The sequence below is a fragment of the Quercus robur genome, chromosome 3, assembly GCF_932294415.1.
Source record: "Quercus robur chromosome 3, dhQueRobu3.1, whole genome shotgun sequence".
NCBI lineage: Eukaryota > Viridiplantae > Streptophyta > Magnoliopsida > Fagales > Fagaceae > Quercus > Quercus robur.
This window is the reverse complement of record NC_065536.1, coordinates 17,742,452-17,757,054: the sequence shown is the minus strand read 5'-3', so window position 1 is coordinate 17,757,054 and position 14,603 is coordinate 17,742,452. Positions and strand designations below refer to the sequence as shown.

Here is a 14,603-nt window from a genome sequence, read left to right as displayed (position 1 = left end):
AAGTTTAAAATCAACACCTTCTCTTTCTTCTCAAAAAAAAAAAAAAAAGTAGCTATATACAATAAATGTTTGTTCTTCTAAAAAAAAAAAAAGTTTGTTTTTTGTTGTTGTTTTTTTTTTTTTGGTTATAAAAGAAAAGTTTCTTTTTTCCATAAAAAAAAAATGTTTTATTTTTTTTTTCTATTCATATGACCTTTTTTTAATTCCACAATACATGTTAAAAAAACAAAAAACAACAACAATCATCATCTTTTTTTTCTTTTTTTAAATTTAAATTATATTACTTTGTGTAAAAAAAAAAAAAAAAGCATACTACCCGTAAATAAAAAAATTAAAAAAAAAAAAGCAACGTATTCAATAGCAAAATCTTTCTCTTCACACGTGACTTATTTTTTTAGATAATTATTGTTTATACAGATTTACCAAAAATGTTTTTGGATAAAGTTAAAAAAAAATTGTAAATAAGGTAATAAGTATTTAAGTTTAAAATCAACACCTTCTCTTTCTTCTCAAAAAAAAAAAAAAAAAAAAAAAGTAGCTATATACAATAAATGTTTGTTCTTCTAAAAAAAAAAAAAGTTTGTTTTTTTTGTTGTTATTTATTTTTATTTTTTTGGTTATAAAAGAAAAGTTTCTTTTTTCCATAAAAAAAAAATGTTTTATTTTTTCTTTCTATTCATATGACCTTTTTTTTATTCCACTTTTTATGGGATTTATGAGATAGTAACAAACAAATTGATTAGAAATATTAATTCCAATTGGATTTAAATTCTATATCAAATGAAACTCTCTCTCTCTCTCTCTCTCTCTCTCTCTCTCTCTCTCTCTCTATATATATATATATATATATATATATATATCCTCTACAATAATTGGTTCAAGTTTTAGTTACATACTCACACTTTCATCTCTCAAAGTGATAGAAAAAACAAACAAGTTTATTTTTTTTTCTTTTTCTAAATTTATATCTTAATTTATAATTTGTGTTAATTTCTTAATTTTAAATTATGAATAAGTTTTATTATATTCTTTATATTGAATGTAAATTGTTGTTTATAGGTTTTTGGTTGTGTTATATTCTCCAAAAAAAGTTTATATAAATTTGGTAACAAAGCTAAATAGATAAGCCTAAGAAATGTTTGCTAATAATAGTTTTATCAGTAACTTTTTTATTAACATGATTTGAAAAAAAAAATTTGAATAGAGAGTTAATTTATTAACGTGATTTAAACTCTACTAAAATTTTTTTAAGGGATTTCTTAAAAAAAAAATTCAAAGTAATTTTCTAATTATTAACTACTATGCACTAATTTCTAACTACCAAAACCCACAATTGAAATACTAATCTGTATGAGATACCACTTCCAAAGATTAATAGCTTAGCTATTATATATTATACGCTGACTTTTTTTTTTCAAAAGAAGCGTTTCTCTCTCTCCCTGCAAAACAAAGGGATTATAATAAAAATTAACTAGATAGAGGTAAGGCTACACCACCTCTTTTCTATAATAGATGTTAAATTCAGATCATTTTTCATGCATATAAACACGCTACACAAAGGGATTATAACAAAAATTAGTTAGATAAGGGTAAGACTATACCACCTCTTTTCTACAATAGATGTTAAATTCAGATAATTTTTCATGCATATATATGCACATGTAGCGTGCAATGCACATTACTTAAACTTTAAGTTTAAACTTAAACTTGATAGGGTGAAACTCATTCAAGTTTCAATATCTTCTTCCATACTTTCAAGGACAAAAATTAAATTCTCATGTGAGTCTCTCTACTTCAAATTTTTAAATGTTTAATAATTTAGATTGTTTTTAATTATTAAATTGAGGTTTCTACTTAAACATGATTTCAATTATTATTTTGAATAGTTTTTAACTATTAAATTCAAGGGTTTTCCATTTAAATATATGTGATTAATTGAGCCTTAAAGTTCAATGTATTATTGAAAATTATTTTTTATATATTTTTTAGGTACCTCTGTCATCTTCCATTCAATTATATATATATATATATATATATATATATATATATTATAATACCTTATTCTCACAAAACATACATTCATTATGTAACTTAAAAGTAAAATATTCATTTATTTTTATTATTTATTTTAAGTAAATTAATAAAATAATTATTTACATATGAATTTTGATTAAGCCTGTGATAATAATGCTAGTTGTTAGAAAAATCAGCTTATTTTTTACATGTTTATCGGCTGTTGTGCTCACAGGCCACATTTTATTATTTAAAAAAAAAAAAAAAAACTTAAAAAGCTGCCTTCAGTTCCAATGCCACAACGTTTTTGGTGAAAGTTTGGCCACTATTCACTCATATTATGTTTTTTTTTTTTTTTTTGGTCTAAATCTAGTTGACTGTTGTTATAGTTATCATTAACGTTATGGTATTTTTTGGCGACTCTAATTGATAGCTTTGATGAAATATGTATCTCCAATATGATATAACAAACTTGATAGTAAATTATACTAAAGCCAAAAAAATTAGTTATTATTATTGTTGTTGTAATATTTGTTTTTCATGTTTGGAAGTCATTCTGCATATTCAAACATTAAAATAGGGTTAAAATTACACATAAATTTTCTTCTATGGTACCTTCAGCACTTTTCACTTTTTTCTACATTACTTTCGGGGAAAAAAATATATCAACTAGTTTTTAGTTTTTTTTTTTCTACAATAGTTTCACAATAAATTTTCAGCAAAAAACTAAAAAAGTTATTTCCAAATGAACCTTTAGTAAGTCTGAGACGAGGGAATTAATTAGGTCCTCAAAGAGCCCTTTACATTTACATTTAAAAATTTTAAATAAATTTAAAAAAAAAGGGGGGAGGGGGGGGGGGGGGGGGGGGGGTGGGGTTAATCTTGTTATTGTCCTTGAGGACATAGTCAGAGGGTTATGATAGATATAATTTTTAAGGAAAATAGAGTGAGGGAAAAGCTCATCATTTGTGATTGGAACTTAGAAGAACCCAAAAATGTTATCTTTTGTGTAAAAATAAGAAAAATTTAAAAGAAGACAGAAGGAAGTAATAAATAATCTCCAACCAAATGATCTCTTTCAGACCTTCACCAGTGCAATTCAATAAGCTTGGCAAAGGGTCTCTCTTTCACTTTAAAGTTTAAACTCAAAAAATCAAGTGCGACAGTCTTCATTCTAAAATACAATGCTCATAAATAGGACTTGAAATGAGCCCTACTGCCCTAGGATTCAAGATGAGACACCATAAAGGAGGGGAAAACTCGGTTGGCAAAGGTGATTGCAAATGTGAATTTTAATATGCTCTACCACTTTTGCACGACTTGGTCAAGGGTCCATGTTTTTTTCACTCAATATGCAAGAATATCATTACTCTTCAACCCGTTCAATAAGGAAGAAAATCCACTTGCACTACAGCTCATTGGCACAAATTTGTCAAAATATGTCGGGGCCAATTCAATCTTTACAGGGTTAACCAAGATTAGAATAATTGATTCAAGTCTATGGAAAAGCCTAATAGAGTTCATTTACACCTCTTTTGTGTCCATAGACTTTTTTGCAAACCTTTACTTACAAGCAAATAAGCATAGAATACCATGATACTATATGAGAAAGAAATATTTGAAGAACTAGAAAACTCCCAACCAATACAAGATTTGCCCATATCATCCCCCCCTCCCCCCCCCCCCCCCCCCCCCCCAAAAAGAGGAAGATGATAAAATTTATGGTTGACCCTCAATGTGTTGCAGGTGCAGCTCCCACTTATGAAAAAGAGAAGTGAATGTTAGGCATAAGTCCACAGCAGTGAAAACAACAATACTTTCAAAGCTTAATAAAATAAACCCCATGCCATGTCCTTTTCATCTCCTAATCAGATGTAACCCTTAACCACTACGGCACCTTCATTTGCAAGTAGGCAGAAGAATCCTTCTGCAGGAAAAATACAAAAAATTCAAGAACCTCTTTTTCAAAAACGGTAAAGGCAATTAGAACGGTTTACTAGAAATATAGGTATCCTCCGATTTTTATTTTATTTTATTTTTGAGTAATGCTATGTATACAAAATTTCACAATATTTTTTATAGTAATTGAGTTAACAAGTTTTTACTAATTTTTATCTGAACGAACCATGGACATCAATATTTTATTTATCACTAACAATTTACCACATCAACCGAGAGTGAAATTTTTATTGTATCTATAGACTTTATTTATTTATTTGTTAAACAAATTAGAATACAAAAGCCCGATAGGGGCAAGCCCATCTCAGCTTTGACAAAAATCCCAAGAAGGGAGAGCAGGGTTGGGGACTGGCCCCGGGAGAAACAAGAAGTAACCCAAGAAGCTATATTATGGGTTAGAAAATTTAGGTCTCTGTGAACAAATTTAGCTAACTAAATCGAGCAAAATGAATCCAAAAGTGATCTAAAACCTCTTCAACAATTTCTTCAACCTCCCAATCAGAGTGACCTGGGACCTCATGCATTGATGACATCCTCTAGTCAACTTTGCCTCTAGGAAAGGAACTCATTTAACAATTAATCTATATTACCGCTTAAATAGAGGAATCCAATGTAAATAGCACTACCCAAAAAACCAATAGATTTTCCACATTAGAATTCTGGGAAGGTTGAGAAGCTTCAACGAGCTAAACTCAAATCAATAATCAGTCTTATGATCCATCCACTGGCAGCATCTGTGGAACTTAGAGTTGAAGGAGAACAAATGTTGAACAATCTCCATATGTGACCATTATGCTGTTGGATCATCCCCATTCCCTGACTCTCTGGCCGAAACTCCATCCCAGCACCAACAAAACTTTCAAACTCTATCTTGGTTGTTTTGATGAAAATTGTTAATTTTAAGTGTTTTCTAGCATTTAGTGCAACTAAAAATATTAGTCAAAGGACATACGCTTTCCTTAGTAAATGAAAAATTACAACAAAATGGCAGAAACTGGCTTATGTTTTTAAATGCATACACCATTTTCTAGAAAAAGCCTTCGCTTCATCCCCACCACTATTATCCGCTTCAACTCCTCTATGCCACCATTAACTTCTTTCCCCGTCAATGACAATTGCCTTCACCCGCCCACTCATCCATCACCAACCTCTAATTACCAATCACCAACCATCACGGCCACCAATGGTCAACAACCAATACTACCACCATTGTTGTCACTGTTGACCACCCCCACCACCACCATCATCATCGCTGGTCAACCGCCAATGCCGCCACCACCACCACCACTTTCCTTTCCCCAATCAACCAAAATAAATACAAGTACCTGTATCTACTAGCAACTTTGGAGTCCCTTTGGGGACAAGCAGATAATGTGGACAAGCACTTTCACAGAATATGGATGCAACATGTTGGTGGCCGTATACAATTGTATTGCATCATAAATATATGCATGGCATACTGCCGACCAATGAGAGAGATGTGATGAAATAGAAGAAGGGGGGAAAGAAAAAATTGTACCGCATTATATATATATATATATATATATATATATATATATATATATATGCATAAATCCTGCTGACCAATGAGAGAGATGCAATGAAATTTTTTTTTTTTTTTGGGGTGGGGTGGGGTGTGGGCAAATGCTCAGTAGTAAGCATGCATCTCTGTCTATTATTGATTGATTGTATAAGCTTTAATATGCAGCTCATCTGTTGATTCTAATTGTAATGTTTAGTTAATATCATCAATATACAAAGGTGCACCTTTATAATTCATATGACAGATTGGAGAATTGGTAAAAGAAAGGGAATGCCTTGAAGTAAATATACAACCACTGTTTTAAACTAACAAATTGAGAACAGCTGCATACATCTAGTCAAATCTTAGACAATTACAATTTCTGTGAACTATAGACTAAGTTTCCTATACAAATGCCATCTTAGATCCAATATGCGGTTGAGCTCATACCTCTTACTGCATGTTATAAGGTAGCTTATTACAATACTCTTACAAAGGCCTCAAAAGTGGATAATCTTCAAGAAGTTCCCGCTCTGACAGGGTGTCATTCTCATTCTGAGGGGTCCACAATACCTCAACTGCCTGCATGAAAACACGAGATATCAGGCATAGATATTTTACACCTACAAGTTCTGATTTTGGAAATAATTTCATACTTACTAGTATTTTACTTGAGGGAATGGATCCAAGCTTTTGCAATGCTTCTTTCAAGTCCCCACTGCCATTGATGGTGGGGAGCTTATGTACTCCTTCAGCAGCCACCAAGATTGTTATCTGTTTTAAAGAAATTTCAGAAAAACCACAGAAAAGGAGGGGAAAATTTACGTTTCTATTTTTAATCAAATATTTATGTCCCATGACTACCGAGTCATAGATGCTGTGAGTTTATAAAGTTATGTCTATAGAATAGAAAGATGAGATAAAATGCACATAATTTAATCACTTTATACAGGGAGCATTATAATGAGATAAAACTATTGCATTGAGCCACCCCAAGATGTGTACAGATAGAAAAAGGATGCAATCCAAAGATGAACAAAAGGCTAGAGTTCTTGCCATTATTCAGGGTAAGAAGAGAGTGAAAGTAAATAACACCTATGCAGATTTATTATGGATCCTATAAAATCATGGGAGCACCTTCAATTGAGATGCAGAGACAAACTGGTTGTGGTCCCAGATTTAAAGGCTAAGTAAACTCGAAACATTTATTATTCCAAAGCATGTCAAGGTCTTTCTTATTACAAAGGTCTGACAGAATTTTAATAGTGAGAACCTATGAAGCACGGGTGCGTTTTGGGACTCGGGTTCAGGTGCGGGTGCGGGACTCGGCAATTTTTGAAAAAATAGGGTGCAGGTGCAACGGGACTCAGCGATTAAAAAATTATTAAAAATATTTTTATTTATATTTTCAATATATTTTTACTATTAAAATATTCTTAAAAAACACGTTACTATGCATTGATTCACAAAACAAAGAAAGAAGGCAAGAAACACATTACTATGCCTCTGAGGCGGGAATTTTGGCTGTTCCGGCTAGATTCAAGGCCAATTTCAGCCTGTTTCAGCTGTTTCGATCGCCGGCCGATACGGTCCGATTCTGGCCGAATCAGGCCGATTCGGCGCAAATCGAAGCCGAGTCGGCGCGAATCAAACCGAGTTGGTGAGAATCCAAGAGAGAGAAAAAAAAAAAAAAAAAAAACTCTCCAACGCGGCACCGTTGCGTGGGCAACCAAGTCGAACGCCGCGTCCCGTGTCGGACTCAGGTGCAGCACCCTCCCAGCCGCGTCCGTGCTTTCTAGGTGAGAACATCTAAGAAAAAATTAGGGGGGAGAGGGGGGGGGGGGGGGGGGGGGGGGGGGGGGGGTAGTGGAAACCTTTGTTCAAATTCATTGTAAAAGGTGAGCTGAGGCTTTGTAATGCTGCTAGGCTAAATGTTGTCATTGCAGCCCTCATAATCCCATTGATTTCATGTGGGCCATAGATTAGTGAATGGTGATATTTGGAAAAAAATTACAAATTAACAAACAGATCAACATTGAAAGTTCATCTATAGTCTATTAGTCTTTCAACAGGAAATCCAAAATTGATTGTAATCAGCCAGAATTAATTTAATGCTGACTTGGTTTTGTTTAGTGGGGCATTTGGTATGGTTCTAGTAGGCCTGAAAATACCTGAACTGATTCACACCACAAATTTCCATTCAATGGCAAATTCTGAAATTTCTGCAATCAAACTACACAAAACCATGCCTACAACATCCTTCTCATCATGGTTATTCTTCCCCTTATTTAGAATGTAAGTTTGGAGAAATTATACCAGAGCAGTTATAATGTTTCTGGATTTTAAATTACAACAGGAGTTTCTCTCAGATGTGGCTTTTTCATGGAAGGTTATTTGTTAGGTTCTGTTTTCTAACACCACTCTCTCCTCCCACACCGCCCCCCCCCCCCCCCCCCCCCCACCCCCAACCCACCCCCAAACAAAAAAAAAAAGATAAAAGTATATAAATCAAATGAAATAAAGTGTCAATCATGTTATCAGATGATTAGAAAAAACCAATCAAGATGGATTCAGTACCATCTCATAGACAAGCACTGCCGCCTGAACTATGTTATACCATATAACCCAACTAAGTTTACTACTTCTATGACCATTGCGTCAACTTCATCTTAATCCCCACCCACATCCTTCTTTTGACAGGGACAGAGAGAACTTGTTACTTGACACACCATAGAAATGATAATGCTCATGGTATGAAGATAGATAGAACAAAGCACCTTAGTTGTGATTGAAGGAATATCATATATTATTAATCATGCATTTAAATAAAGCAAACCCATAAATAAATTGAAAATTACAACACATTTATGAGTCTAGTCAGCAGCAGATCACCTAAAAACCCAAAGTCAAGCTAGAAATGGAGTATTTTGATATATTCATTTTAACTATAGCCAATTTAAAGATGACCTTACCACTATGTACTCATTGCTGAATCCATTAGCTCTCTGGCTAGATGTACTTTGCTTTTTAATGTTGTTCACATTGACTAGTGTTTCTTCATCAAATTTCCCCCGTTCTTCAATAGAAAGTTGATTGAAGCGTTTCTCTCCGTCCTCCATGCTCCTCTTTATATCCACCTGCAAGAGTGGCACCAGTTAAGCATGCCGTCAACATTGCTGAAATCATGTCAAACCAATTTCTTAATGGGGAGAGAGAGAGAGAGAGAGAGAGAGAGAGAGTTTATAAAGAAGATGCCACTATAAGAAGTAATAGCTGCAGGGAATATATTCTGAAGAGGACTGCAGAGATTCTTCCGTATAAGAAATGAAAACATGAACCACATAAAATCCTATGTCCTGGATACACAACTCAGAAATTTAAGTTAATCCCTCAAGAGCTCTAAACAAAATAAAACTTTTCTCCAAGTAACGTTGTCTACAAAACCGAGATACTGATTCATACAGTGCCAAGTTCCAACTGCAAGTGAATGACAAACAGAGAATCAACTAGTTTGTCAGTCACAACCCACAAACACAAGGGGTCCATGTGTGTCTATAACAATAGGCATAAAACAAGTCAACCCTCCCCCAAGCCATAATGGAAGGTGGCCCCTTCTCTCGTTTGTTTGTTTTTTTGAAGAACATTGAACCAAAGTTACCAAACTGTACTTGTTTCCTAACCTCACTTTAGTAGAATAAAAAGTTCTAGGAGATGGTGTTCAACTTACAGCTGAATAACCTGAGATACAATAACTGGGATGCCGAAGCAAAGCTAGCGTTGTCTCTGCGCCCAAAAATTAAGATAGTAAAAACGTCAGAATTTTGATAAAATCAACAACAAAAATTAAAAGAAAGCCTTAGCTTGACATGTTAATTATGACAAGTCTTAGATGATGAAATCAATATAGAGCCAACTTTAATACTGTAATATATACTATAAACACTAGTTCAAATCAACGCCTTGAGGGTGAGGCCATGGATTCAAGACCCATAATGTGCATGTGTAATTATTACTCCACAGAGAGAGAGAGAGAGAGAGAGAGAGAGATCTTAGTTGTACTCATCTTCTGTGTAAAGAAGAGCTAATCATATAACATTACTAAAAACCGTAACAATTAGTATTGATGTGCAACGAAAATTCGCTAAGTCATCTCCCGTCCATATGCGTCGTCCAAAGGATAGACAAGAGGTAAGTCTTTGCTAACTCGTCCGTCTGTCCTTAAGGACAGACGAGCTCACTATCGTCCGTCTGTCCTTGAGGACAGACGGGCTTTTTAGCGTTCATCCGTCTGTAAAGGACGGACGAGCTTGCTACCATCTCCTCGTCCATAAAGGACAAGGGAGGTTACTACGTCTCCGCTGAGTGGAAGAATGAACCGTCACCAGTCAAGCCCAACCGTTGTGAAATACAAATTTCTACATCAGTTACGGAAGTTACTTCCGAGCCTGTTGGATTCCTCAATTGTAGGAGCGGTTACTAAACAAGTAACCGCTTTCCGCATACTATATAAGCACACGCCAATGAAAGAGTAAGGCATTCGGTTTTTGAGAAACTGAGTTTACATTTTTCAGTCAGAGACTAACTTCACCATCGGAGGGTTCTTGGCCGGCTTCCACCGGTCTCCTCTGAGTTTTTACTTGTTTTCTCAGGATCCAGTCGCAAGTTTATCAAGGCCCGGCATTTTCAGTCCACTGATATCCCAGAGTTCATCAAGTATAATAAGTCAACATCACTTTTTCTTAAGAGGATATTATGGATAGATACCAAATTTAAATCTGAACAGGTCAACCTTGTGGTGATGACCCCTCCAGAATCACTATAACGAAACTTTTCATGATTTTGATGCCATTTGGAAAATTCTTTAAGCATGTAAGTATGAATTAACATAAAATTATAATACCTTGTGCTACAACATATCACCCCCTTAAACAATGTATATATGTGAAATTTTTCTAAAGACACAAGCTAATTTTCTACAGCACTTTATTTCACAAAAATCATTACAAAATTATTCATCCACACATTATTATTTCACCTGTATTTTTTCTTTGTATTTGGGGAAAAAAAATCTCTCTATAAATTTAGCTCAATGAGATGTTTGTTATCATTGCCTCATAGTAATGCTTGACCTTCGATGTTCTATAGCAAACCTCTCTCTATAAGTTTAACTCAATATTTGATTACCTTGTGATTAGCAGCAGCCCTTACATAAATTTCATTTTTCCTTTATAACATTAAAAATCCTATAATAAATATACAGATTAATTATTTGCAAAAATTAGATTAAATCGATGAATGTCCTAGAGAACGCACTAAACCAATGAAAAGTTTTTATCATTAAATTTTTATTTAAACTTTATGAGATTAGATGCATGTTTACAATCAACTACTTGGATTATTTATATCTTTCCTATACCATTTTCTCATATTTTTACAACACTGAACTCAATGATTCTAAAACCTCTCACATACAACCTTGTTTTTAAGGAGGGTGAAAGTATCAATTCGGGTACAACCCATTGGCAACTAGGATTAGATTACTTAAAGCAAATGAGGAACCAATTATGCCCATGACAACTAACCTTACGGCAGTAAAATTTGTTTGAATAAATTTTTTAGGTTACATCATTTGTTAATTTGCAAAAGATTACTCATATTCACTAGTAAATGGGCAAATGAAAGATGAAAATCTATTAAATAAAAAAGAAATAAACAACAAATCAGATGAATAATATAAATACTTATTTAGAAGTTCCACCTGTCAATACATAGCTCAAACCCGAAGAGCTAGATGTATCTGCAGTTTCAGCAATCCGATTAAGATCCATTTGAAGTGACCGCCCCATGCCCAGCAACCCAACCTATGAAAGTCAGTAATGAGAAAATTCAGAAGAACTGCTTTCTCAAATTCAAGAAAGATTTTAAGAAGTGAGTCAGAACTCAACTTCCAAACAAAAGGCTCTATGTATGATGTAACAACGCCACAGTTACTTCATAGCCAACTAAATGAACCTACCTTATAAATATGATTAAAAAAAATACACTACTATACCTGTATAACCTAAAACTTCAAATTGGTAAACTATATTTATGACTTTTGGACATTTCCACAATAGTTGAGTACTTGACTTGCAGGGGCAGAAGATATATAATTGGAGCTTATGTTGGTATTATCATGGTTAATGTTCTTTACATTTTTTAACCGTGGAGTTTGCTGAATATGGTAACTTCAGAAATTCCTCCAAAGCTTTCAATTCATAAACCCTAAATTCCATGCCAGAATGCACTTATGAACACATTATTTCTTGGTGCTGAATATATTGCTTCGTAGAGCAGAACACAAGATTGATTTAAAAGAATCATTCAAATAATTATCTTCCCCCCCCCCCCCCAAAAAAAAAAATTCCCACTTAAGTCCAACCACCGTAGTCCCATCACAAAGCCCAAGACATTTCCATAAAAAGAAAAGCAACATCCAACAAACATAATTATACTGCTAGTACTGGACGCCAATAATTTCACCCTTTCTCTTTTCTTGGTTAGCTTTAGATTTGATAGATAAAAGCATCCTCATATGATCATAGATTTTTTGATACATCGTTGGGAGTGAGGGGATTTGAACCCTAAATGTCTCTATTGGAAACATTAGGAGATGCCAGCCAATTGAGCTACTAGACTTTGGGCGCTCTTCTTTTCTTTTTTTGATAAGTAATAAGGATATATATTCAAGAAACTACCTTATGCAGAAAAACATAAGGCAGAGAGAAAAGTACAATGGGAAAGAAACAGAGAAAAAGAAAAAAAGAAAGGAAAGGATACTAATTACACAGGAGAGAGCTAAGGAACAAAGGGAGGGAATCACTAAAGGTGAGTCCCCAAGCCCAAGACTAGTCACAAATAGAGAGCCACTGAAAGAGGCCAATAACTGGTCATCCGAACTTTCCATGTCCTCAAAAGTCCTCCTATTTCGCTCCCTCCGAAGACACTACATTAAGAATAATGGAGCTAAGTTCCAAATGCTAGACATGCTTTCCAGGCCAATTCCACCAACCAAATAGAGTGTCCGCAACCAATCTTTGCAAGACCCAAAAAATCCCAAAAGATCTAAATACCAAACTTCACAGCCGATAAGCCTTACCACAGTGAAGTAAAAGATGATCCACCGTCTCCCCATTACAACGGCACATGATACACTAGTCAACAAAAGCCAACCTTCTACCCCTCAAATTTTCTCTATTAGCTAATGACCACTGAGCCACTTTCTCCCCCCATATGGACCGGAGTGTTAGGTTGCAGATTCAATACTGCTAACAAATGTTTTACTTACCAATAAAGATTATTTTTTTTAAAAAAAAAATCAGCATTTTGACAGACAGAAACAACTGTTACAAAAAATACTAGAATCAAACCAAGAACCTTTTTTTTTTATTGGTAAGTTACACAAAGTGATCTTAAACCAACTCCCTAGCATCCAACTTTCTCTTACAAGTAAGTGCCATTTGAACCAAAGCTCTTTCACTTATCAGTCCAACAAACATTGTGGCCACAAGTACTTGTGTGACCAAAATTCAATCATTATTTTGGACAAAACTTAGGTACAGTTACTCATCTATTCTACCTTAGTTTCCCTGATCAAATTCAACCGGCACAACCATGAAGTTTTTTTGGCTTATTAGTCATCATTTTCAAGGTCACATAATTGAATTTAACAGAATAACATAAGGTGCACCACATAAGAAACTATAACTAAGTTTTACCCAGCTTGGTCAAATGAAATTTTATACTAAACAAAACAGTCATTTCACAAACTCTTTAGACAAACATGTCAAAACATCAAAATCAGATAACAAAACCCATGTGAGCAAGTAAAATCAAAACAATCCCAAAATTCTCTCCCACAGTACCTGAAGCTTGAGCACACTGGTTTTCTCAGTGGCAGTAAGCACCCCACCCTCCGCCCGATCCGAAAGAACCCCCGAAACCAAAACAAACGCTGCGAAACCCATCAAAATGAAGAAGAAACTCGACCCGACCCCCACAGCCGGCCCCATATAGAACCCGCCACCACCGCCGAAAGGCGACGGCGCATAATACGGCGCCGAAAAAGAAAACCCACCTCCCGAATTCCTCGGCACCGAATAACTCCTCGACGACGACGACGAGGAAAACGACCTGCCGCCCATTCGGCCACCGGAGGCGGCCAATGCCGAATTGGGATCGTATAACAACAGCAAACCCAATAGAACAGCGGCCACCGCTGGTTTTCTCAATGCTTTTATTGCATTAAGGAGAGTATTTGCAAAAACCTCAAATGGGTTTTGGGTTTTAGAGTCGGAGGACAAGTCTAAGTCGGTGGTTACATGGTTCTTGTTCTTGTTGGTGAAGATAAAGCATTTAACGCTGAGTTTGGAGGGGGTTTGAAGGTTCAAATTCAAGGTTCCTGATAATTTAACGGGTCTGGCGAATGAGGTGGTGGTAGTGGTGGTTGGGAGGAGCCTAGGAGGAGAAGGAGGAGGGAGGTGGATACAGAAGGTGTGGTTCCATTTCAATGAAGCTGTGGTGGTGGTGGTGGCCATGTAAGAGATAGAGATAGAGAGAGAGAGATTGTGGGTTTGGGTTTGGGTTTTGGGAGTGAGATATTATTGTTGTTGGTGGTGACTTGAGGAAGAGAATGTGTTGTGGTTTGTGTTTGTGGACTTGGGGAGGAAAATCTGGGTGATCGTGAATTGGGCGAGTCATGGCTAGGCAGCTGTGGTTTTGAGTGGACAACCTCATCTCATCTCAATATCAAACGCGTCTTTTTCGTTTTTTTATTCTTCTTTTGGAGGCACGTGACTACATGAGAGTATCACGTGACATTGTATATGTATGTATGTGATTTAACCCAAAAAAAAAAAAAATGTGTGATATATTTTCCTTAAACACTAGTTTTAATCTTTTCTCATTTTAGTCATTTAACACTTTTTTTTTTTTTTACTTTTTTTGAGAAACAATCATTTAACTTGTATGGCTTATTTGGTAGTGTTGTTCAAACAATGGTTTTCAGTATGCCCCTTTAACTACAAAAACACAAAAAAAAAAAAAAATAGACTAAACAAAAATCGCGTAC

The 14,603-nt window shown here is 34.9% G+C and overlaps 1 protein-coding gene across 1 annotated transcript; it reads right to left on the bottom strand.

The window, feature by feature from the left end:
• Positions 1-5,768: 5,768 nt before the first annotated feature.
• Positions 5,769-14,229, bottom strand: LOC126717322 (uncharacterized). The gene is made up of 6 exons (XM_050418915.1): positions 13,399-14,229; positions 11,253-11,355; positions 9,222-9,277; positions 8,467-8,631; positions 6,155-6,268; positions 5,769-6,076 (listed from the first exon to the last, which is right to left on the bottom strand). The coding sequence occupies exons 1-6, from the start codon at positions 14,068-14,070 to the stop codon at positions 5,984-5,986; spliced, it is 1,203 nt and encodes a 400-aa protein (XP_050274872.1). The 5' UTR covers positions 14,071-14,229; the 3' UTR covers positions 5,769-5,983.
• Between the last annotated feature and the right edge of the window lie 374 nt (positions 14,230-14,603).